This window comes from Pan troglodytes, chromosome 17 (genome assembly GCF_028858775.2).
Source record: "Pan troglodytes isolate AG18354 chromosome 17, NHGRI_mPanTro3-v2.0_pri, whole genome shotgun sequence".
NCBI classification, from domain to species: Eukaryota; Metazoa; Chordata; class Mammalia; order Primates; family Hominidae; genus Pan; species Pan troglodytes.
The window spans coordinates 78,886,968-78,912,517 of record NC_072415.2 but is presented as its reverse complement, the minus strand read 5'-3'; the positions used below and the strand labels follow the sequence as shown (position 1 = coordinate 78,912,517).

At 33.6% G+C, this 25,550-nt stretch overlaps 1 protein-coding gene across 41 annotated transcripts in view; it reads right to left on the bottom strand.

Moving 5' to 3' along the window:
- Positions 1–25,550, bottom strand: part of CCDC102B (coiled-coil domain containing 102B) — a 428,597-nt gene that overhangs the window by 293,709 nt on the left and 109,338 nt on the right. For all 41 annotated transcript variants that reach the window (XR_010151991.1, XR_010151987.1, XR_010151988.1 and 38 more), the window contains 3 exons: positions 18,453–19,073; positions 16,897–17,117; positions 9,393–9,501 (listed from right to left, as the gene is read on the bottom strand). Coding sequence is in view for 33 of the 41 variants with exons in the window: in XM_054671830.2 (XP_054527805.2) it covers positions 9,393–9,501; positions 16,897–17,117; positions 18,453–19,073 (951 nt within the window). In the remaining 8 variants the exon portion in view is untranslated. The remainder of the gene's footprint in view (positions 1–9,392; positions 9,502–16,896; positions 17,118–18,452; positions 19,074–25,550) is intronic.

Genomic DNA, 25,550 nt, shown 5'->3' with positions numbered 1-25,550 from the left:
TTGGTTTTCAAAAAAACATCATGTATATGTTCTTTATTGAGTTGTGGCAGAAAAAAGTGCTATCATAGCAGATTACAGGAACTCTGAAAACCTACCTAAAGTGAAAGTCACAAAATTCCATTTTTATGAAATGCCCAGAATAACCAAATCTACAGCATAAAATTAGTTAATGGTATTCTCAGGCTCTTGGGGCTGGAGAGAAAGAAGAAGTGACTATTCATATATACTGAGTTCTTCCTGGACTGATGAAAATATTCTACAGTTGATTATGGTATTAGTTATACAACTCTGTAAATATATTAAAAGCCACTTAACTGTATTTTAAGTGGGTGAATTGTATGGTATGAGAATTATATTTCAATAAATCTGTTAAAATATGTAAAGAACAAAGGTTGTTTTATTCAGAAGGATTACAGCATTTATGCCTTCTAACTAAATTTTAAATCTTAGAGAGTTTCTGCTTGGAGCACTCTTAATCAAACGATCCAAAACATAACAGGAGCTTTCATCTCTTAATTCATCTTATTGACACCCCTATCTTAGGAAGAGTCAAAAACCCTACTCTCTCACCTCTTTACATATTTCATAAGTTAAACATTGAGCATGTGGTTCAAAGACGAATTTCCTAACCTCAAACTCTGTGTATCAATCTTGCAATGAGGCTTGAACATGTGATGCTGCTTACTTTTTATGCAAATAAATTACTGTTGGAAACACTGTTTCTTATAAAATCTTTTGCTAATGGGGTATCTTAAAATGTGTTAATACATTCCCTAACTCTCCCGTCACATATGACATTCTTGAAAGCTTTGGGAATAGGAGTCTGACCTGTGCAAATATTTTCTGCAATCAAATCACTGACAAAATTTCACTTTCCTTTTTAGGGACTTTGTGTCTTTTCGTGTGAACAATGCAAACACAAAGAAGCAGCAAAAGCCACTTATATAGAAAAAACAAAAGTGAGAGCAATAGTGAATAGGATAAAATAAGCAGTGCTAATTCTCAGCAACTTTCCTTCCCGTGTCCTAAATTGTTCTTTATCTACTCCCATTAAGCCTGTCTTCAAGCATCTGCTGATCACTTCTTACTAAGAGTCAGATCCCGAGGTAGCAGGAGCCCACAAAGACTTAAAAAATATATAAAAAATAAAAAATTTAAAAAAGATGGTTTCTGTCCTCAGGGTGATTACACCCTATAAGCAAAGAGGCATGTATTACAAGTGTGTATAATCATTTCTGCACCTGGCAAATTGAAGTTTTCCTTTTTAGAACATACAGAATTTTTTTTTATATTTCTGAGCTGAGATTGATTGATTCCATAGATGCAAAACTCATGGAGGATATGCATACCTTATTTAACTTATTGTTAATATTGATTATTAAGTTAACTTAAAAATGATTTTTATATGTATTGTAGAAAAGGTATTATGCTGCCGGGCACGGTGGCTCACGCCTGTAATCCCTGCACTTTGGGAGGCCGAGGCGGGCGGGTCACCTGAGGTCGGGAGTTCCAGACCAGCCTAACTAACATGGAGAATCCCCACCTCTACTAAAAATACAAAATTAGTCGGGCGTGGTGGTGGGCGCCTGTAATCCCAGCTACTCGGGAGGCTGAGGCAGGAAAATCACTTGAACCCGGGAGACGGAGGTTGAAGTGAGCGGAGATCGCGCCACTGGACTCCAGCCTGGGCAACAAGAGCGGAACTCCGTCTCAAAAATAAAAAGAAAACAAACAAGAAAAAGTATTATGCTAACATAAAGATACCTGATATTTGTTTGATTTTATTTTCATTTTTGAACGGAACCGTTTTTGATTCTACAAAGGAGAAGAAGTACAATTCCTCCTCTGCACAGGTGGGTTCACAGTAAAGCTAAAAACGTCTCAGGGCACATCTCTTGTCTAGTTCTCTAACAGGACCTTGACAGAAGTCCTGGCAGAATGTAAATATGATCACACGTGTGCCGAAGTGCAAACACACACTTTATTATAAGTGTGTGTGTGCTTATAGCACAATGTGTGCACTGGGTCACAGCACTACAAAGAAGAGGGCCGCCTAATGGAGTCTTGGGGTTAACCTAAAGGAATGCAGAGGACCATATATAAAGGTTTCATTGAGTCAGATTTTTTTTTTTTTTTTTTTTTACAATTTGGGGATAAAGAAAAATTCGGAATAAAAGTAAATATTTGAAATGAGAAAACAATTCGCAAATTTTGGAAAGCTCACAAATACCATTAAAAAATCACAGAAAACATAATAAAAATCTAGAAAACATAATAAAAGTTCTAGTAATAATTTAAAAATAACTAATACTTTTTCCTAGCTTTTTGGCTTTATATACTCTAATCAACTTTTAGTATGAGAGTGATATAGTAATATCATTTTTCATAGATAGCATTTAGTCTTTTTTCCAGACTTGTTCCAAAAGTTGATCATTTTTGACAATGAACTTGAGAGAAGTAAGCTCACAATTTAACACAAAGGTCTATTTCTTATTTGGAATATTCACTCTTTGAAGTTTCTATCCCACAAATGTAGGTATTCTTAAAAATGTATATTTTATGTAATTTTCATTTAAATGTATGGTGCATTATCAAGTACATTTCAGAAATGGGAGAACTTTCATATTGACTACATATACATAAGAAACAAATATAAGATATATTTCACTATCTACAAACTGTATGTAGTCTCAATTCAACTTCAACTTGGCAAGATCACAAATATTTCCTTCATGTCAATCAGAGAAGGAAGTAAGAATATTGGGTGAAAAGTCAGAGTGGAAACAGACAGAGATATTAACAAGTGTGTTTCAATTATCTTATGAAAATTGCACAAAAACACATGTGATCATATTTACACCCTGCTAGGACTTCTGTCATAGTCCTGTTAGAGGCCTGGGTAAGAAAGGGGCCCTGAAACTCAAACTTTTTAGCTTCACTGTGAACCTACCTCTACAGAGGAGGAATTGCACTTCTTCTCCTTTGTATAATCAAAAATCGTTTCGTTCAAAAACAAAATTAAAAATAAATCAACCAAATATCAAGTATTGTTATAAGCACAATATCTTTTCTACAATACATATAAAAATATTTTAAGTCAACCTAATAATCAATATAAACAGTAAGTTAAATAAAGTGTATACTTCCATATCCATGAGTTTTGCATCCATGGATTCAATCAATCTAATATCAGAAATATTCAGAAAAAAAAATTCTATGAGTTCTGAAAAGCAAAATTTGAATTTGCCAGGTGCCAAAGTGCTATGTTGACTCCACATGAATGAAATGGTGTGTAGGAATTATAAGTAATCTAGAAATGGTGTATTAGGAATTATAAGTAATGTAGATATGATGTAAGTATATGAGAGGCTGTGCATAGGTTATATGAAAACACTATGCCATTTTATGTAAGGGACTTGAACATCTGTGGATTTTGGTATCTGCAGAAGATCCTGGAAACAATCCCCCACAGATACCAAGGGATGACTGTTTCATTTCAAATTTGAAATTACAAACTAGAAGCACACATAGCTGTTTCACTGCTAATAATAAACCTAGTAAAAGAAGAAAAAAAATGAGTGGGAAGAAGCTGGCATTGCAGCAAGAACACTTAGGTCAAGTTGTGGCTCTTTCAGTAAGATTGGTGCATAGAATCAATACCTTTGATGTCTGTACATAGTGGGGGAGAGGGAAGTGGCCACACCTTCCGGGAGAAGAAAAGAAGGCAGGCGACCTGGTCCAATCTCCTTTTCAACACGAAGAATGGTCTTCTAGGTAAAATGACTAATGCTGTTTAATAAGAGGAGGGTCTTTAAGGAATTGTCTTAATTGAATGTCCCTATAAAGACTTCTGATAAGAAAAAATAAAACAGAAGCTTTGGATTTATGAACATTAGTCTCTGGAAACTATCCCATCATCTGAAATATAAAATAAAGATATTTCATAGAACGAATGCTCCCCACGGCGTAAAACATTGCCACTGTGTGAGGTAATTACCTGTGTAACTCACTTAGAGACTTCACTTCTTATATATTTTTAGTCTACTTTTATCATTATCCTCAAACTATTAACTGTCTAGACTAATTAAATATGAGCTGTTTTCTTTTGATTGTGTTTTAAATTTTAAAATGATGTTGCTTAACTTAACCTCTCTTTTTCTTCATGTTACTACAAGTAGATTCTGAAAAGCCTACATTTATTTCATAATTCTTATAATAGTCTTAAAGTTAAGTAAGTCATCTCAGTGTTCTGAGAGGTACCTGACAATGCCTATAAATTATCCTCTAGTAGTTTAATTAATTCCAACTTATGTAATTCAGTGCTTATATGATTCTTAATTATGTTTGTTTAAAAGGTCTTGAAGGTACTTATATCAGCAAAGTGGTATCCCACATGCTTCATTTTTATATTCATTTGCAGAATTCTACTATGGTGTTTTATCTGCCTCACTCTTTGGCCTGATAAGCTAATTTATGTCATGCAAAGAACAAACTGAACAGATTTTCATAATGGATAAGACTTCATCCCAGTACCCTGGAAAATCTAAAATCCTTAGGGATGGAGGGCAGTAGACTCATTTACTAATAAAAGACAAGTCCAGGAAGTCAACTACTCACCTTACACTATACCATAGCCTCTGTTTAGAAAGGTAAGCATTTATAGCTATTAAGAAAAGTGTTAGTACAGTGCTTCATTCATTTAATACTCATCACAAATATTAAGCATATTTATTCATCACTGAGTACGGAGAGGTGAATAAGCAGACATGATCTATATCCTCATGAAGCTGACAGTTCAATGGGGAAGGCAACAGTAAACAAATATAAAAATAACCACACAGTTTGATAAAGTCTTTTAAAATATTACGTGTTGTTTTGAAAAAAAATAGGAAAGGAAACATACTTTGGACAGAGACTGTTTTTTTAATGAAGTGATGTATAAACTGAGGTTAATCGAAAGGTGTGGCTGGTGTAGGAGGGGAAAGAGGTCTGAGGTGTATGATATTTTCAACAAGGAAAACAGCATGGACCCAGCCATTGAGCAGGAAGAAGTTTGGTTCCTTTGATTAAATGAATGAAAGCCACTGTAGCTAGAGGTAAGCATGGGCAGGGGGAAATGACAAAGAAAGGACAAAAGAGGTGTTGCAGAAGTGAAACCACGTAGGCCATGATGAATGGTACAAGGAGAAAACCTTCTCCACTCAAAACATCCATCCCTGTGGATGGTCAGCTGCTCTCGTAACACTCTTCAGACTCCAAGTATCTTTCCCTTCAACCACCTAGAAGGAAGAGGGAATTGGCTGGTTGATGAGTTTAAAAGACGAACCTCATCACAGGTAGCTCGAATCCTTCCTCTCTCCCAATTTCTTTGGGAAATATATATCTTGAGAAACACTCATTCTGCAGTCTTTCTCAAGGACATAGGACAGAGTGAAAGAGTTCCATGGGGGGGAAAAAAAACCCTTCCACTTCCCAGCTCTCCCGATGTAAGCCAAACTCTCAATGTGAGAGATTTGGATTAGAAGGCCCACTTTCCCTTAAATATAAGCCAAAGTCCTCAAAATATATTTATCAACACTAATGAAAGCATATCTTAATTAATGCACTTATTAATAAGATATGATATTAGTAAGTATGCCTATACGATGTAACATATTGACTCTTGCTGCAGAAACTAGTTAGATGCTTGCCAAATCAATTTGGGTTATACAGCTTAAATGCATTGCTCAACATGCCTTGCAATTAGGTATTGCTATACAAATGAGTACTCATCTGTGAATTATAAGTGGAAATAATGTACGCTACTCCCAAGCCTGGCCCATATAAATTCTCCTTACATAATACTCCTTTCTCTCTTTTTTCTAATCTCTGACCAGATGGCCTAGTGTCCAGCTAAGTGAACCTCTGAAAACATGAAGGACAGCAGAGTCGCTGGATAGATGGAGAAGGCTGCCCTCCAAACACAGGTAGGGCTATATGTGAGTCAACAGTAATCACCTATTGGGTATTACTTACTGGAATTCAGGGTATTGCTTGTTACAGCAGTTAGGGTAGGAAAGCGTGCTGTCAGTGGGCATCCACTGAACCATCAGCCTGTGATGGTTTAGGCAGGTGAATGTGGACTTCCTTGGACTGCTGAATTACTTGGAAGGCAGCTATCCACTGAGTAACAGATAATTCACTGAAGTGTTTCAAACAATGGGCTAATACAATCCGATGTAATGTCTTAGAAATATCATGCTGCTTGGTGGTGTAAAATGAATTTAAATAGGTCAACAGTGGTGGTAAATAGACCTGGAAGGAAAAGGCAAGGAGATGATAATGGCCCTGTCCAGGGAAGTAGCAGGGATGGAAAGAATGATGTCAGATGCAGTTTGGAGGCAGAGTTGATAAGATACATTAATATTTATAGTCACTTCTATGGAATAATTTTTTAAGCCACAGGAATAGCAATACGAGGCAATGTTTCAAAATTAGCAGTGAGCTCAGAACACCGCTAATATTCCACCATACACCTATTTCTAATAACCATCTTCAAGGTCCTTGCCTTGATGTATGCAGAATAGCTCCCATATGCCATATGTTTTAAAAAGATAAGGTGTGAGTATAGACTTTTAGCTACATACCACTAGTAATTCTAATTTTCTATTTTCTCCCAAATCAGAAAGGTATTTTGAGGTGTTTAAAATAAGGCTTCAATGTAAGTCATAAAGGGGCCCAACAATGCCTGTGTCTCTGTAAGTATTTATAAATATTTATGAAAGAATATTATAAATTATAAGCTACTAGGCACATTGTTATGATCACAAAAATATGACTTATTAAGAAAATATATTAGAACATTCCAAGCAAATGCTCACAATGTTCAAAGAAAATTAAAAGTTACTTTTTAAAAATTTTTTACCTTGAGACTAATTTTTAAATGTTAGCAAGTATTCTCACATGTGGCAAAGAATCTCTTCCATTATGGAAAGAATCAGAGTCACTGACTGTTAAAATGAGGTACCAGAATTATGAGTAATCAATGTTACTTACATGAATGTTTGATCCTCTAGACCATGAAATTTCATAAATGATCCTTTCCACACACTCAGAATTCATAATTTAATTCTGAATCAATATAGACAGACTTGCAAAGGAAAAGCTGAATAAGTATTAAATTCAGCATGGAAACAGCATTTTGGATATAATTACCTCTACTATGCATTGTCTTGGTTGTATTTTAAACACTTAGATTTTACAATTAAATTCTTATCTTTTCTCTTCTCTGTATGTCAGTAATTGAAGAATGATTTCCCTCTAAAAGCACACCAGACTTTCAAATGCATTTTTACAATTCTAGGTCTATTAAGCACATCTGTTTCCAACTTTAACAATTGCTAATCTTTCCATCAGCAGTTCTTAGACAGGCATATATTTGCTGTCTAAGAACATTTTAGGCACCTACAACAGAAATTACACTTGTATTCAAACATTCATAGAGATGATGAGCTACGATAAATGCAAAGGTCATTATCAGAATTGTTGAGGAAAAAGGGAGTAAGGAAGAATAATTTACATGAAATTTTAAAGAATGAATCATGACACACCTTCTGATTGTCAATCAACTGTATGGAGACTTCGAATATTTTACTCTTATACTTGTGCTACAATACTATTTCTAAATATAGCCTAAAATTATTGTCTGTTATAACCCATTATAAGAAATGATTAAACAAAGAATATATAAATAATTAAATTCTAAGTAGTATTGTTTGTTTAGTTTTTAAACATTTTTAAAAATTTCACCTTATTTTATAAAAATAATTTAAACATATGTATATAACACATTTATTCAAAAAAACATAAGAACATCAGAAATGTATGTTAGGAATGAAAAGACATATTTTTTAAATATTTCCATATAAATAATTCAAACAATGTTTCATCTTTATATTTATAAATTTTCAATGTCTACAAAATTTTACATTCACTGCATTCATTATTCAACTTTGTGGTTCATTTAACTGAAATATGCACTCAAAAGACAAATTTTTCACAATTTTGAGGTTTCTCCTGTTCTGAAACCCTATCAGCATTTTATCAACCAAAAGCATCATATATGTATTAATACATATTTCTGAATGGTCATCAGATCCACCTTACACTGTATAATGTCATACTTTTATTTTTTCTCTCACTTACTTTGCTACCAAAAATCATATTTGAATATAAAACATTAAACATTTTCAAATACACATATTGCTTTTTAAACCAACTCAAAAACTTGAATTTCTCAGTATATTTGCTACATAAATGTTACTCAAATAAAGGCTTATGAAACTAAGAGGAAGATTATCAAGTCTGTGCTGCACACTAGTGGCAAGAGGTAGTAAATGCATTCTTTTTTCACTTAAATTTTACACTAATTGCATCTTAAATATTAGCTTTTTCAGTCAAAATTCGAACCCATTATATTATAGAGCACATAAACACACATTCTAAACATAATGTGTTTTTGTGTCATGAACTATTTTTCCAGTATACATCAATGTATTGTGAACGTCATACCCAGAGAGAGGTTCCTGTGCATAGAAATACTATGGATCCGTATATCCATGTATATGTTTGTGCACAGACGTATATATGTGCATACCTTATACTTATATTGCACACACACCCATTAAATGTTAACTCATGTAAAAAGAGTCATTATTTTGCCCATTATTTTTCTTTTCTTTACTCATTATTCTTTCCCACACACTTATGTAATACCATGCTTTAATACACATAACATGTAAAATATTACTCAAATAATAAATGGTAATAAATCATCGAAATGGGAAACGTTCATGATGGCATTTTATTGATGAAAATGCAAAAGAAAAGTACCCTGGCAAGTGGCTGATCCCAAATAACTACAATGTCGATATGAAAAGAACCTCAATATGCCTGAGATAAATTGATATTATCAGGCTGCTTCATGAAAGAATAAGATAAAGTCATTTATGATAGATGGTGTGCTATCAGAGGATATCTTTAACCATCCCCTCTAATGTGCCTAGAATGGGTATTAATTGTGTCATGTAGCTCATCATTAACCACTTAATGATCAATATGTATATCAAAACATCATTTTTATATCTTAAATATATAGAATAAGATTTTTTAAAATAAATAATGACCAATATAAAACTGCCACAAGTGTATAAATAAAAACAAGATGTCATATAGTCTGAATTTGACTAAGCCCACTATTGACAAGTGATTTCAAATATTACTCTTATAGAGGAAATTCCAATTTTTAACCTCCCTTCCTCTTGTCTGTTGTGCCTTTCTGCCCACATGCTTACACATCCAAAGAAAGAAAAAGCTAGGCTTCATTTCTTCCTTTACAGCATATTCCCCCATACCTCTTTCACATGTTTTGGCTTTGATTCTTTCAGTTCCTCATACTTCCACTTCCACAGAGACAAAGCCGACTCCAGTCTCTCTATTTCTTCTTCCAAAGCTGTGCGCATTCTAAATAATTTAAGAATTAAAAGAAAAAAAGTCAGCTTCAATTTTAAAATACTTTCAAGGATGCATTCAATTTTATAGCCATTTTCCTAATTTTTGATATTTGTAACTGATCATCTTAATGAGAGAAAACATTTTGCAACTCATTAAAAATTATAAATATTGAATAAAAGTATTTTAGTTTATTATTCTGACAATTAACTTTACAGTAGATTACATATATTTAATTTGGCTTTGCCAGTATTGACATTCTGCTTGCTTTCTTCTGTGTATTTCATGCTTGCCTCTCAATTCCTCTCACTCATAATATTCTCTTACATAGGAGGATATATATGTTTCTAATTTTAACATGGAATTCTATCCATCTTCATATTGTGGCTATATGTGAATGAAAAAAATCATTTGAAATGACCCAGAATTCCAACAAGCCACCTAACAACCTTAAAAAATAGTCATTTACTGGGGATCTAAAAATAATTTTAAATATTTCAAATTTGATTGTAATAAAGAAATTTCACTGGGATCCTTATTTAAATTATTCTAAAGGACTGAAATTAATTTCTCTATTTGTAGAACTAGCAACAGAACTAGGATAAAAATTTAGTCCTTTAATACACCAACTACTGGATTTTTGTTTGTTTGTTTTGCCCACAACGTCTGTTAGAGTCATTGATAATTGTTTTATTTCTGGTTGTAATGAACATATATTGACCTTTGAAGCTGGCCTGTTCTTATCTGTAAGGTAGATTTGATTACTATTCAAAAATACTCATTGATATTCCTCCATTTCCACGGACAGAGTTGTTTTCCTCATTCCTCAATTCTAGGATTTGACAATGAGATATTAGCAGAGATGACAGAAACAAAAATTTGAAAACAACTTATATGTTTGAGCTCCAGGTAAATACACTTTGATTATTATATGACACTGAGATTTTGTGATTGTTAGTTACATACTTACTGTATTCATAATTAACTAATATACGGATCTATTTCAGTGATATTAAATGTCACTAGAAAGATCTTAGAAACATATTCACAGAGCTAGAAAATGCATGCAGAATCAATATTGAATGTCATTTACATATTTATAAGAAATATGATTCTTCCTGGTAACAATACTATGATAATTCAAAGTAGTGTTAGGCTGTAAATATATTAGTTTAATTCAATCAAATGGAGAAGCAGCCTATTAAAAAGTTATATAATTATATTTACATAAATCAAGCCACAAAATTGAAAGAGGATATAAAAGAATTAGTTAGAGCTTAGCTTAACCTCAAAAGACACAGGTTGCAAAAAAATGGTGCAAAGCACCACTTATAGGACTCTGATCCGGAATCCCTTATTAACATAGCAAATATATTAAACAAAATTAATAAACAAAGAGACTCAACTTGAAAGTTTAGGTCTTATGAACACTGAATATGAATGTTTATAATCCAGATTAACCACAGCGGTCACAATTTCAGATAGAAAAGTAAACCTAGCCAGCTGAGGACACCCAAGTTGCTTATAATGATATAATTTTTGTTTTAGTACTTGTGTTTGAGATGACGAGAGGAAAATAATTAAATAGAGAAATAATAAACAAATCAGTAAGTGTTAGTATTTTGTGTTAGATTTAGAAAGTATATGTACAAATCATCATATGGTGAAATATATTGCATATCTAACATTTGAGCGCATTTTAAGTTTTGGGTGATAAAATAGAATATTTAAAAGATATTGAGTATTGACTTAGACCTGTGAATTTACATCGGAAATTATAATAAAATTGTACTAAGTTTGTAACTTCACTGGAATGTTTAAGATAAGAATCACCATATTTATAATTTTAATTTTTTAGATTTTCTTGTGTAGTTGTCAGTAATTGAAAAACTGAAAAAGCAAATGGCATATGTTAAATTAATAAAATATTTTTATAAAAGATTTTAATTAACTGCATTTGTGTAATGAAGCATATATTTATGTTCCTCCTTAAAATTAATTTTGAGAATTATTTTATTTATAATAGAATGGAAACATACTTGAAAAATACCTAGAGTTAAAATCATACATGTTGAGAAATCAAATGTCTGCTTTTGATATTATACTTTAATGAATCAAATGATAAGTTAGAAACTCAAAATAAATTCAAATTCAAAAATTTTCAAAGAAAGTAATAGTTACCTCCTTAAATATATATCATAAAGAAAATATCTGATATGTATTTGTTTCCTAAAAGAAAAGTATGTATTTTTATTATGTAAAAGGTTACAATTTGGTTAGGGGAGTGAGAAAACAAGCAATTCATTAAAAATTATTTAATGACAATGGGATACTTAAATTTTTTTTAGTATTTAGATAGCCCCATCATAAACTTTTGTTGTCTCTGCCAGCATTAAGGACATTGTATGTCTAAATTTATGCAGCAGAGGGCACTCTATAAATCCTTAATTTTCTAGCCTAATCATTTTATTCTGTGTTTCAGAGAGATTTTCAAAATTGATGAATAATATAGTTCAATTTATAATTGAGATGTATATTATTGTCAGAGTATTTGAGCTACAAGAAGGCAAAGGAAAACACCTAATATTTACTCTAAATTGTTGCATAGTTTATGTACACATTCTTCATGAGAACGAAATTAAAAAGACAAAGCTCAGCAAAAATGTCGTATCTTTAATATGATGATATAAAGTTTAAAAAATAATATTGCTGAAGTATATAAAATTTGTAGAATCTAAAATAGAAAATGTGAACCAAAATTATTTTTATGAAAAGATGTGATTTTATTTCTATGCATTTTTGATACTTTGTTTACTGTCACAATTCCACAATAATTGGAAATAAAATTTAAATTTCTAGACAAGAATATTACTCAAATATTTCTCATAGATGAAAGGTCCTAAAAATTAATATCTAGGAATAAATATTAATCATTGTTGAACTGTGTGAAATTTCACTGGAAAAAAATTGAATCATGATTTTCTGAAAAGGTGTATTAATATAAAAATTTTCTTACCAAATCAAATGATTATCTTGTAATAACATGCAGATATTCATTTTTATAACAGTTCAAAATTTAGAGATAGTATTAAACTGTTAACAAGTTTTTACAAATATACTTTAAGCAACATATATGTCATTTTGCAACTGCACTTCCTACTATTCATAATTACATCTTTCAGCACTGGGTGTTAGCACTCAGCTGTTGCAAACAGCCAAGCCATATACAGTTAATTTAATTAGAAAAGATAAGTGTTTAAAGAATATTGTTAAGCTCAGATCTCCAGGAGAATTATAGAACAAGGCTTGCAGATGAAGTGGACAGGGACCAAGACCCACTCTCATGCCACAAAACTGGTCCCATGAAGACGCCACTGCCTGTAACCTCCTCTGTCTGTTGCCTCTACACTCTCCTGGTAATATGTGTCTGGCAAGCAAATGTATTCAAATTAGCAAATTTGAGCGGAAATTGATATTATAGCTCAAAATATTTCTGGGGAATACATGCAGCCAGGAACACTGATGAGAAAGCCATCAAAATCTTCCTGTAAGCACACGATTTCGGCCACCATTAAGGTAGAGACATCACAGCGGGACCTCAAGATCACCAATACGGGACAGTGAGTGGTGTCGCTAAGCACCAGAGGCCACCGCTGCCTCTGGAAACAAGTTGTCTTTATTGCTGCTGCTTCTCGCTCAGGTATGGATTCTAGATGCTGTCTACTGCCTTGGGGTATTGGCTTGGCTTAAAAGTCTAGGTGGCCACCTCTGATGCACTATTCCTAAGTCAAGTGTCTGTACCCTCATTGCAAAGGAAACCCTGGTAGAGACTTACTGGCATTTTTATAATCTATGCACAGGTGTAGACTCTGTTTCATTTGGCAGTGAATTGCCAAAACACAAAATAGACACTGGAGAGTCAAAAAATGGTAAAGGTTTATTGAATATTCCATGAGTGACAGTTAATAAAGAAACAAAATAAGCTTGACTTTCAAATATTTACAAATATTACATTAAATAGTATTAACCAGATTTGCATGTCAATGTATTCATTGAGGAATATATATATATACTTTATATATATAATTTCTTAAATACGTAAAGTAGAAATCTGTGTCTTTCATACATATATAAAAAATAATATCCTTTGTAGCATTTTTAATTTGCTCAAACTTCTAACCTGGATTTTAAATCTCATTAAGAAAAAAACTGAACATTTAATGAAGCATGGTACTTTTCTTATATAGAAAATAAATTAAGAAGATAAAATGGGCTGGGCGCAGTGGCTCACGCCTGTAATCCCAGCACTTTGGGAAGCCAAGGCGGTTAGATCACTTGAGGCCAGGAGTTCGAGACCAGCCTGGGCAATATGGCAAAACCCCGTCTCTACTAAAAATAAAAATAAATAAAAAATAAAAAATTAGCCAGGCGTGGTGGCACAGCCTGTAATTCCAGCTACTCGGGAGGCTGAGGCGGGAGGATGGCTTGAGCCCAGGGGCTGAGGTTGCAGTGAGCTGAGATTGCACCACTGCACTTCAGCCTGGGCAACAGAGCGAGACTGTCTCAAAAAGAAAAGAAAAGAAAAAAAAGATAAAATGATAAAATGGAAAGGGAGGACTGAAGCTCAGCTTAAAGGACACAGAACAAACATTTTACAAGTGATAAAGGAGGTCTCTGCAGTGAAATTTGAAAACTGATTCTGAAGTTTGGGACAGTTCAAATTATTTTATCTCAGTCTCTGTTACTTGAGATTTGGTATTGCCAAACCTCAGCTTCCCAAATGTTTAGGTACACATAGGCCTATAAGAGGATCAGCTTTCCTGGCCTTACTCCAAATTTTCTACCTGGGAAGTCTTTATGAAAGTCAACAGAAATATATAAATTCTCAGTATATGAGAAACTTTTATACGCTGGATAATTATTCATAAAACTGAACAGTACTCAGAGTGCAAAGAAAACGATAAAGTTTCATCTATTTGATGAGGAGGTTCTACTCAAGGACAATGGAAAAAAATGAGTCCCTGAGTTTTCTGAGTTGATTTCTGTGCACTAGTCAAGAAGAGAATTTTCCCACTAGATGGGAATGCAGAAAAAAATACATTCACATCTCAATTGAAGCCACCCACTCACTGATATTCCAGGAAGAAGAATTTAAAAGATTAGATGGATTTATAAGTAATAGCATATCCTATATTCTTGGAAAATGTTCTCTTGTGATAGAAAAAAAGACTGATTGCCTCATGCGGATTGCATGCAAATGTTGATTCATGGACACAGGAACCATGACTCATCACGTCCGTGGGATTGTTTCTTAAAAGAGGAGAGTAGGAAGACAAAGCCATGGAAAGCCTCCTTTTTCCTCTTATTCTTTGGCCTGTCTATGAATTATAGACTGAAGTCACTGAGAACTGCAGAATGTACTTACTCTGAGAATTGTTCATTTATTCCAAGAAAGTAAAAAGTATATATTGTGTATATGTATATGGATAAGCGTGTTAAGACAGAACATGCATATCTTTAAAACTGACACCTTAGAATAGAAGTTTACATCTAGAAAAACACAGCTCTGCATTACTCCTATTAGACTGCATTGGGGAAGTAATATCATATGTGGGCTGGAGAGAAGTCTATAATTACCAAAAAGTTAAATGCTTCAAGAAGTAAAACCACGGAGATTAGAATGTGACTGAAATGTATAGGGCTAGATAAAATTGTCACTATGTGTATGAGCCTAAGAATTAAATTCATTTTTATTCTTTTTTCTACTAATGTTGGTTGCCTCTATTAGGAATTTACACTTGGTAGAGTAATAAATATTTATTCTGTACATAGATACTTGTATGATCACAATCTACTAATCTAGTGAAATACAGATGAAGAATCTGAAAAAGGGAATTGGTGGCACTAGTAAATTTCAGAGGGACTAATGAGAAACTTCTGGCAGAAAATAAGTGGTAAAGAACTTACTGTATTTGTGAATGGCTAGCATGTATATTTATCCCTATTTCAGTCCATTCAAACCAGGAAAATTAAAACTGTTATATAATATATACTTATATAATATATTGTGTGTATATATGCATACATATCCTTCTTGCTTTTCTGGTTCTGCCTATTAAGATTTTTATAACTAAGAGATAAAAAATAATTATTTTTAGATTTTGGAACCATATTTATATATTAGATATTCCACATTGTGCTAATAAAATTGTAAGCTGATTGCATAGAAACGAAAATCCATATTGAACATTTCATATTACTATTCTCTTTCCCAGATGTTATTTGTTCTTGATCTTTATGAGAATTCACTGAGAAAGGCTATAACAGACTGTATTTTGCAAAGATCGTTGCCACAATGACTGCATCCCACACACCCTTATTATAAAATTGTTTTCACACTCCTTCCATTGAAAGTGCCTCTCTCTCTTTAATCTGAGTCAGCCTTTGAGATTCTCACCACCGATAAGTGGGTCTAAAGTGATGCTATGTGACTTTTGAGGCAGAATCATTCAAATGGCGTTTTCTTCTCTCTGTGTTCTTAAGATGTTCACTTGCAACCTAGCCCCAATGTTGTGAGGAAGCCAAGCACCCCCTTAAATAGCCCCAGTGCAGGTGTCCCAACTGAGGCATAGATGAAAACCGAGATGGACTGCCAGATATGAGTGAAAGAGGCTGCAGCCCCCAGCCTTCCACGCATTGCCAGCCTTTGAGCCCTTGCAACTGAAGGCACAAGTGAGAGATACAATGTCCGTGCCAAGCCATGCTCGCGATTCTTGAACAGAAGACAGGGTGGTTGCTGTTGATATGTTTTAATGATAATTACTTGGAAAAGTTTGTTTCAAGATAATAGATAACTGGAACATAACAGCACTACAGCTATTTTCACAAAGGGGCAACAGCCAACATCACATAGCTAGAAGACATCAGACCAAAGATGAATATCCAGGCCAATTAAGCACAAGCCTGATGCCCTTAATGGTCCATGTATAAGACTACTTTTTCTGTAATAAATATCTCACAAAATTGTGATTTTTTCCACTATCAATATTAACATATTTATTCATTTTTACTGACCAAGTCCAAGATACTGTCAAACTTAAATAATACACTGGATATTTTAACCTTGTACATTAAGAATTCATATACAATTAAAGTGAATCTACCAGAGAAGATAAAAACATAGTCATGATAAAAGTCAACTTAAAAGAATGGAAAACACTAACAAGTTATAAACTACATTTTAAAATTCAACATATGAATATATATCAAACTAATTTCTTTAAATCCTAAAACTTAATGACTAAACATGGATAAAATACATTATCAAATGACCAATCTATCTGTATTAACAATTTTAAGTGATTTGAAACTTAGACTTGGTTAAGGGAGACAATGATTAACACTTACTCTCTTTCCTTCCATAAGATTTTTTGGAATTCATCCAAATGCACCTGCAAAGCTGAAATTTCAGTTACTTCATTTTCCAAAGGCAGATTTATTGCTTTCAGTCTCAGCCCAGTTTTCGTTTCACCGTTTCCAGAACCACCATTGTTGAATAAATCAACACCATCTAGATTGGGCTTCATCTCCTCACTTAATTTTAAAGAATCAATAACCACACCTTGTTCCTGAAGACAAAACAAAACAAAACATATTTAAACCTCTTGGAGAAAAATCATGATGACAAAACATTTTCATAAAGAAATAAATGTTATGATACCACAACCAATTCATATTTTTATTTCATTATCATTCCCTGAAAGTGTTGTGTGGCCACACTTACTTGCATTCTTCTTTGAGCTTGTTTTTTTCTATGTTCTACTTTCTGATAAAAAAAATACATTTCTCAAAAGTTCTGCTTTAACTCTGTTTGTTCTCTTTTTCTAATCGCAGCTAAAAATAACCCTGCACAAACTTGAACAGCTGTAAATAATTTTTAATGAGTTGATGAATTCCTCTTTCAAGTTTCTTTTGTCATAAGACACTTACAGTTTCAAAGTAATTATTTTTTAACATTTTTGAAAGACAAGATAGAATTTTCAGGAAGCTGTTGAATATTTTAAAAAGCTTGCTTATTGCTTCATTTTAGTTCCCCTTATTGCTTTAATTCATGAGTCACATCTAAATAGAATTTAATGGGGCACTTTAATAAACATGGACGTCAGTACTAGAGCAACAACTGCACGACACTCTTAGAGCGTAACTCAAAAACTTCACAGGACTCATGCTATTGGTATTTGCCTATAATTTAAATTTGCCCTGGTTTATAAGTTTGAAATGAAAGACAATTTCAAATAAAATCTCAATGAATAGTCAAGTTCAAGTAAAATCTCGATGATACTTCACTTTTATTTTATTTTTTAAGTAGTATGTGGATTCCAGGTTACCTAGGATGATTCATTCCTTAATTCTCTCAAGAATGAGCATTGCAATCATCTATACTATAATATTTTGACAAGCAATAAAATAAGATGTGTTGTTCACGGAAAGTATTGAAGTCAGACGAAGGATACATATATATATCTTTCTTGTTAGGTCTCCTAACTCCCAGTACCTCAGAATGTGACTGTTGGTGGAGACAGGGCCTTTAGGGAGGTGATTTAGTTAAATTAGGGTCATTAGGGTGGGCCTAATGATGGTGTCCTTACAAGAAGACCTTAAGACACAGACATGTGTACAGAGAAAAGACCATGTGAAGACACAGGGAGAAAACGGCTTTCTATAAGCCAAGGAGAGAGGCCTCAGAAGAAACCAACCCTGCTAGCACGTTGATCTTGTACTTCCAGCTTCTACAATTGTAAGAAAATGAATTTCTGTTGCTTAAACCACTGTGATTATGGTACTTTGTTATGGTAGCCCTGGCAGACTAGTATAATCACCATTGCATTTGTCACTTCCTTCTTCCTCCCCATCACTATATATGACCTTCAGAAATTCACATCATCTCTGGATTTTTTTCTTACCTTATTATTTGTGTCCTCCTTTGTAGAAAATTGTCTTTTTACCAAATACTCTCTGATAGACTCATGCATTTGTGAACTCAATTGAAATTGGTCTGTATGTTCACAGGATTCTTCTACGAAGCCAGGAAGCTTCAGATCCTGGGTAACTTTAGCTTCTAATGCCTCCTTCTGAGGTGGCAAACTCTGTTTCTTTTTCAGTGTACTCAATTCTTTCATCGCCATCTCTAGTTTTATTCTGAGTTGTCTTCCTTCCTCCCTGGCACTGTTCCTTTCAGCTCGAACTTTACTCCATTTTTCTCTCCAGTTGGCAGTGCAGTCCGACCACCACCGCATGGTCTTTTCCATCTGAGCAGCTCTGGCCTTGACTTCTTCAAGCTCCCGCAAGCGAAGTTCTTCACAAATATCCCATTCGTTGGTGTTATATGAGTGAGCACAGAAATTGTGAGCAGCATGAGATTGTAGCCCATGAAGTGGGAAGCAGGTATTACAGGTATCCCTGGGGGGTGAGGCAGGTGCCACCATGTCGCCGCGTGACTTAATTGATGATTGTTGCATCTGGAAGATCTGTGTTTCCTCAATTAATCGATGTATGGAATCTAAATTCATATTTATTTTTAAGACCTGAGAAAAGATAGAGACCATAATTTCACGCTGAAATTTCCCTTGTAAATACAGGAACAAGACCTACACTTTTTTTTTTTTTTGAAAATTGATGAAAACAATGCTTTTTTTTTTTTTTTGACACAGTCTTGCTCTGTCGCCAGGCTGGAGTGCAGTAGCATGATCTCGGCTCACTGCAACCTCTGCCTCCAGGGTTCAAGCAATTCCCTTGCCTCAGTCTACTGAGTAGCTCGGACTACAGGCATGCGCAACCACGCCCAGATAATTTTTTGTATTTTAGTAGAGATGGGGTTTCACCATGTTGGCCAGGATGGTCTCGATCTCCTGACCTCATGATCCACCCGCCTCAGCCTCCCAAAGTGCTGGGATTACAGGCGTGAGCCACCACGCCTGGCCGCGCTTTTTCAATATTGCATATTTTTCCAGTGTAACTAAAAATACAGAGGAATTTAAACACTTGTAACTATCCACTAAGAAACAGAAAATGCTCGTATTCAATTTTGCCAAATACAAATAAAAATATAAAGATGCAATTGAAGATAGCATATGACATAAATAATTCATTTTGACAATTCCAGTTCTACTTAGGTCATATCTATTGTAACATTGTCCACTACAAAATACAAATTGTAATATTTATTGTCCACTAACTACTTAATGGTTTTCTTTATCCCTGCTAAGCCTCAATTTGTTCAGGCAGAATGCACAACCTATTGATCTATAGGTTAACAAGCCTCTATCCCAGTCCCAGAGGTTGAATCATAGTCTACATTTTCCATGATGCCCTTCATCTGTTGACTATTGACTAGTCTCAAGGCAGCCATAGGGTCTGGCTCTGGCTGCTGGGATGTGAGATGAAGGGTACTGAGAAGATTTCCCATCTAGAAAAATATGAGAACATCACAATGAGGAACTCTCTTTCCTCTGCCTTCCGTGTGTTTGAATAAGGACATAGTTCTGGAAGAAGGTGAGTATAACAGCCTTCTCATAACATTCAAAATGGTGAATCATGAAGATAAGAGACTGATTTAAGGTGCGAATTATGGCATGACACGTAGAATGCATACCTCTGAATCCTTTGCTATGTGAGCAGCATAACCTATATTTATTTAAGTTATGATGGTTGAGTTTTCTGTAATTTTCAGGCAAAAGCACATCTAACTTCTACATGAATTAATTTCTTACTGTGGTTAATATTGTGATAAGGTCAAAAATAAAATATTATGAAAAAGACATGGTTCTTGTGTGTCAAAGATTTTACAGTCTGGTGGGTGAGAGAAGCAGAGTTAAGTTTTAAAGATACATAATTTACATTATAACAAATATGTGTATTTGTTCAATAACTTTATTTATTATGTAATATGTGTCAAGTCAGTGTTAGATTCTTAGGTATGGTCAAGGTAATCTAAAGGGTACTGAAGAAGTTATGACTATCGCTTAGAAATGAGGAAACTTTACAGCATAGATAACACTACACAGAGTCTTAGCCCAATGCAAAGCTTTGTAAAGGAATTAAAATCAACTTTCCATATAAATACCAACACACAAATTAATTTGTAAAGGTATACCATATGTAACAATACATATACCCAATTCTTTATTCAACATTTTAATTTAGGTATATTGAGAATATAGTAAGTAGAATTTTTGCTTTAAAACGTGCTGAAAATATGCAGCTTAATTTGTAAATTATTAGTTCCATGGCTGTATGTAATTACCCATTTTTATTCTCAGATACGCTTTTCTGGTGTAAATAATCTTATATAATATTTTATGTGCATGACATTAAATTCTCTCACTTTTTTTCATCTGCTTTTATATAGTTACAGATCATAAATCGCCTCCTTATGACCCATCTATTTAATCAACTGAATGGGTTTCATTACTTTAACTAACTTACAAAATAAGCCTTTAATCACTGGGAAAAAAAGACTATATAATATTTTAAAAGATGAATATTAAGGCTATCTTATTAAGAGACCTTATAATTTTAAACTTAATTAATATTAACTTTTAATTGTAGAGAAAAACCATTTTAACAAGTGTTATATAGAGATGTCAAACCACTTCACTCTTCATTGTAACACTTGTAATAATATAGACTCATGGTTGTAATTATTTTTGTTAGCATTGGTATATGTCCAGTCATGTTTCAATTATTGCTGATTTGGAGTATTTTGTTCCCTTCATTTACTATAATTCAGAGGGCAATAAGAATACAACTGACCAAATTCCAACACCAGTATAAAAAAGAAAAGAACAAAAGGAACTCTTAATTAGAAACACAGCAAATATATATATATATATTTATTTACATATACAAATACATATATATATTTACTATTCACTATTTAATGATATTTCTTTTGGTTGAAATTCCAAAGTGAAGACAGAGAATTTAATTCAGCATATTAAACTTAAATTTATCCTCGCTAGTTTTCAAAATAAATCAGTATCATAAAATTGTAATGTCTTTAAATGTCTCATTAACTTTTATTTCACTAGTGTTTTGAAGACTCCATAATTGGATTCTGGTACATTGAGATCTTGCCTACCAATTAACTGTGTATTTTTTCACATCTGACTAAATAAAAATGAGTTGGGCTTAATCAGTCAGTCCTTGAACTTGGAGAGTATTTCCTGTTTTAAAAAGTTTTCTCAGGCGAGGAAAACTTGCTTGAGATGAGACTGGTTAACACACATATGCATGCACTGAAGTCTTCATTTCCCTATACAAATGTGTGCACTCTTCGTATTTTAGCTCAGACAACTATGAAAGTATTTGCCAGTGGTTGTAGGACAGGGCCACTGATACGTGGGAAAATATTTTAACGATGTTGACTCTGGTTTCTTGTACTGATTTTTGCATTGTAAAAATGCTCATACAATCAGGCCACCATGATTCCTGCAAATATTTTTGAATGTAGTACATAACCAAATAAATAAAATGTTAAGGGTCTACAAAGTATATATCATATCACTAAAAAATATTATTTGTTGCCAAAGAAGAACTTAATGTGTCAGTGGACACCAGCCTCTATCGGGTAGAGTCTTACTCTGCCACTTTTTAGACGATGATCTTGGACCAATTACATAAAACTGCCTTTCATTAAATAACTTTAGTATAAAAGGAGACAAGAATAGCGTGGGCCTCATTGAATTCTTCTATTAAAAGGGAAAGGCCTGCAGATTGGTTAGCCCTAGCTATCTTGTAGGCAAAGCATACATTTTTCTCTGTTATACAAGTCATTAGTAAGTCACCTTGACATACTAATTGTACCATTTACTTTTTTGTGTGTTTTTCCCTCTGTCTCTTGAAAGAGAAATGGTGTACTTAAAAAAAAAAAAGGAAAAGCATAGGAAAAATGAAATTTACAAAAGTGCTCTGTATGTAATAAAGTTGCAGTTCCAATTTCTATATAATATTGATATCAATCAGTGGAATAGTCAGTACTATTATTATCCCCATCTTAATGATAAAGAAACTAGGGCTTAGGCTCTGATGTATCCAGCCAAGTCATGCAGTTAGAAGGGGTCAACCCAGTTTGGAAACTGAGGAAATTTGAATCCTGAGCTACCACCTTTTCATATGAAAATTCTGCAGCTTCAAAATATCAACTGTTTTCACTATAAATTTTTTAGAGTATTTCAGGAATACATTTGGCATACTTCTACTTCGGATATTTTTAAGCTAAAATATCTCCTATTAAATTACACAACAATTAGTCTTCTCATCCTGACACTGTCCTTTGAGTTCATTCAATCTCCTCATCATAGCTCAAAGGGACTGTGAGGTCCAGGCCTGTCCATCCCTCTGGCTTCCTCTTTGTCACTCCATCTTCCACATCCCCTGTGTCGGCTACCTGGATGTGTCCATTCCTTGCACAACCTCACCTCCACCTTCTCCTTGGTGCAACCTGTTTGCTCTGCAGGACCACGCTCCCCACTCTCCGCAGACCCTCTTCCCCCTGGCTTCTCATCCTTCAGGTAGCAGGTTATACTTTCCTACTAACTAAACCCGTGATCTGAGAATTCTACATCCCTTAGTGGCCCTTTGTCTAAGGGTGTCCAAGGGAGAGGACACAGTCTTGGGTTCTTAGTTTCTGTTTCTGACTGGGGTGGTAAAACCCCTTCCTCATCCCTCTTTTCCACCTATCACTAGAAACAGAAGCTAAAAACCAAGGTTTTCAGCTGCTGAAAGCCTAAAACAAAACAAAACACAGCACAACAACAACAAAATAAAGTGGGTTGAATATCCACCGCTGACCTGCTCCTTGAAAGTGAACAAAATAGACATCACTTCTGCCATCTTGAATGTTGCTAACAATCATAAACAATAAACCAAACTAACAATCACAACTTTTAACTAAATCTTTGAAAGGAGCAAACAGTGTATTGTAATCCAAAAAATCCCTATGTACTTAGGAAAGCCTCTCCCAAGTGACATTTTATGTATTATCTGAAAAATGAAATGGGGCAGAAAGAAAAGCATTTTTGGCAGAAGTTAAGCTTCCATGGCAGGATAAAATAGACATTAAAAAGATTTTTGTCTTATTGTTTATCGTTATTGCTTTATCTTAATCTATAGAAAATGAAACCTTTGTTGAATTTTTTTGCCTAAAAAGCATAGGACCTGTAATGCACACAAAATAACAAAAGCCATTTGCAGTGAGAAAATAGATTAATACAGATTAAAAGCACAATGCTAAGAAACAACCATTATGATAGATACGATGACATATACTCTGATAAAAAGAAAAAAGAATCTGTTTTTAATATTCAGGAAAATAAACACTTTATTGTATTATAAAATGTGGCCTGTCAAACATGCACAAATGATGAGTATAAAAATGCATTTTGTATAGATCTAAAGCATATATATATATATATATGAGCTTTTGCAAGAGTACACAGACTATTAAATGGAAGACTATAGTTGTGATGATGAGATAAATGAAACCATTACAGTAAATGGCCATATGGAATCATATGTGTGTAGTTCAAGATTTGTTCATGCTTTAATATTCTATTTTAAAAATCCTGATGCTGTAGCAAATTATACAGACAGCTTCCATCTATGCTAGTTGGTGCAAATGAGAGGCTTTTAAATTGTACAGAGACAGAAAATAATTCGCCAAAGCAGGCAACTTAATAATATAAAATAAATCTGAACAACTTGCCAATAATTTAAAGCTTAGATATTTTACTTTCCAAAAGCATTGTAACATAAAATGAGCATAAACACAAAGTTTAAAACAATGTCATGTTTGCCAAGAGTCGTTATTAAATTTTAAATGGCATTATCTGATCAGATAGAAATTACCTCTATTTTAAAGAATTGGCATGGAATTAATACAGTAAGCATGACCTTTTGCTAGCTTACTCTTCATTGCTCCCTCTTCAAGCTATTGCTATTAACTAGTGTTATTGAAGCAATGTGTCACTGGTGCAAATCTATGTGATGCCTTTCCTTTAGGCTAGGTTTTCAGTAAAATTATTTGAGAAAAAATAGTGATAAAAATATTACGTTTCTAAGATAATGTTCAATGATTTTTAAAACTCCAATTCTTTAAAAATAAACTATTTCAGAGTCCTCCACATAGTATCTTGATGTCATTGCTGTGTTTTCTATAAGCTTTAAGGGGCTTAAAAATTACATTATAATAATAACCTCATAGATCAGAGAAAAAAAGTGACCAGTGTGACTTCTTTATAATATGAATAAAGAAATACAGAGAGATCCAAAATCCATAATCCGTTTTATAAAGTGTCAATGCATCATTTGTTATGAGTCTTGGAAACATAAAATTCCTGTTTTCTGGCAGGCTGATCAACTTGAAGCCTTTATGGTGCTTTGCCTGCCAAGTACAAATTTAGGTTCAGACAATTTAGACTTTTCTTGGTGGATACATCATTTAACTACTCTTATGAAGTACTTGGGATGCCAAGCAGGTTCAAGAAAGCTCTGCTCTAAAATATTGCTGAAATTTCTCACCAGTGTACAAATTTTGAGACTTAAAGAGATTATGTCATACATTTGAGCTTAGCAGCCCAAGTATATTTCTGTATTATATAGAATATATATGGAATAAACATAATATACAATATTATATATACATATACATGTATATATAATCTGTTCTACATATTTTACCTGTGTGTATGGAAACCTGACAGTCAATTCATCAGCATTTAAAAATATTTATACTTATGCCAAGGTTTTAGTGAACAAAGCCACAAACTATCCCAATTTTCTTATGCAATCTAATCCAACTTAATGGTGCCAAATAAAAAAGCCAAAATATTTCTTGAGATCTTAAGCCAAAAATAAAATTAATATTAGCTCTGCTGGAACTGCATAGCCCTACCTAATCTTACTTTTGTATAAGAATGTGCTTAGCAGCTTAGCACCATTTCCAGGTGGCTAACAGACATGGTGCACATTTTATGGGAAATAACACTGCACAAGCCTGATAT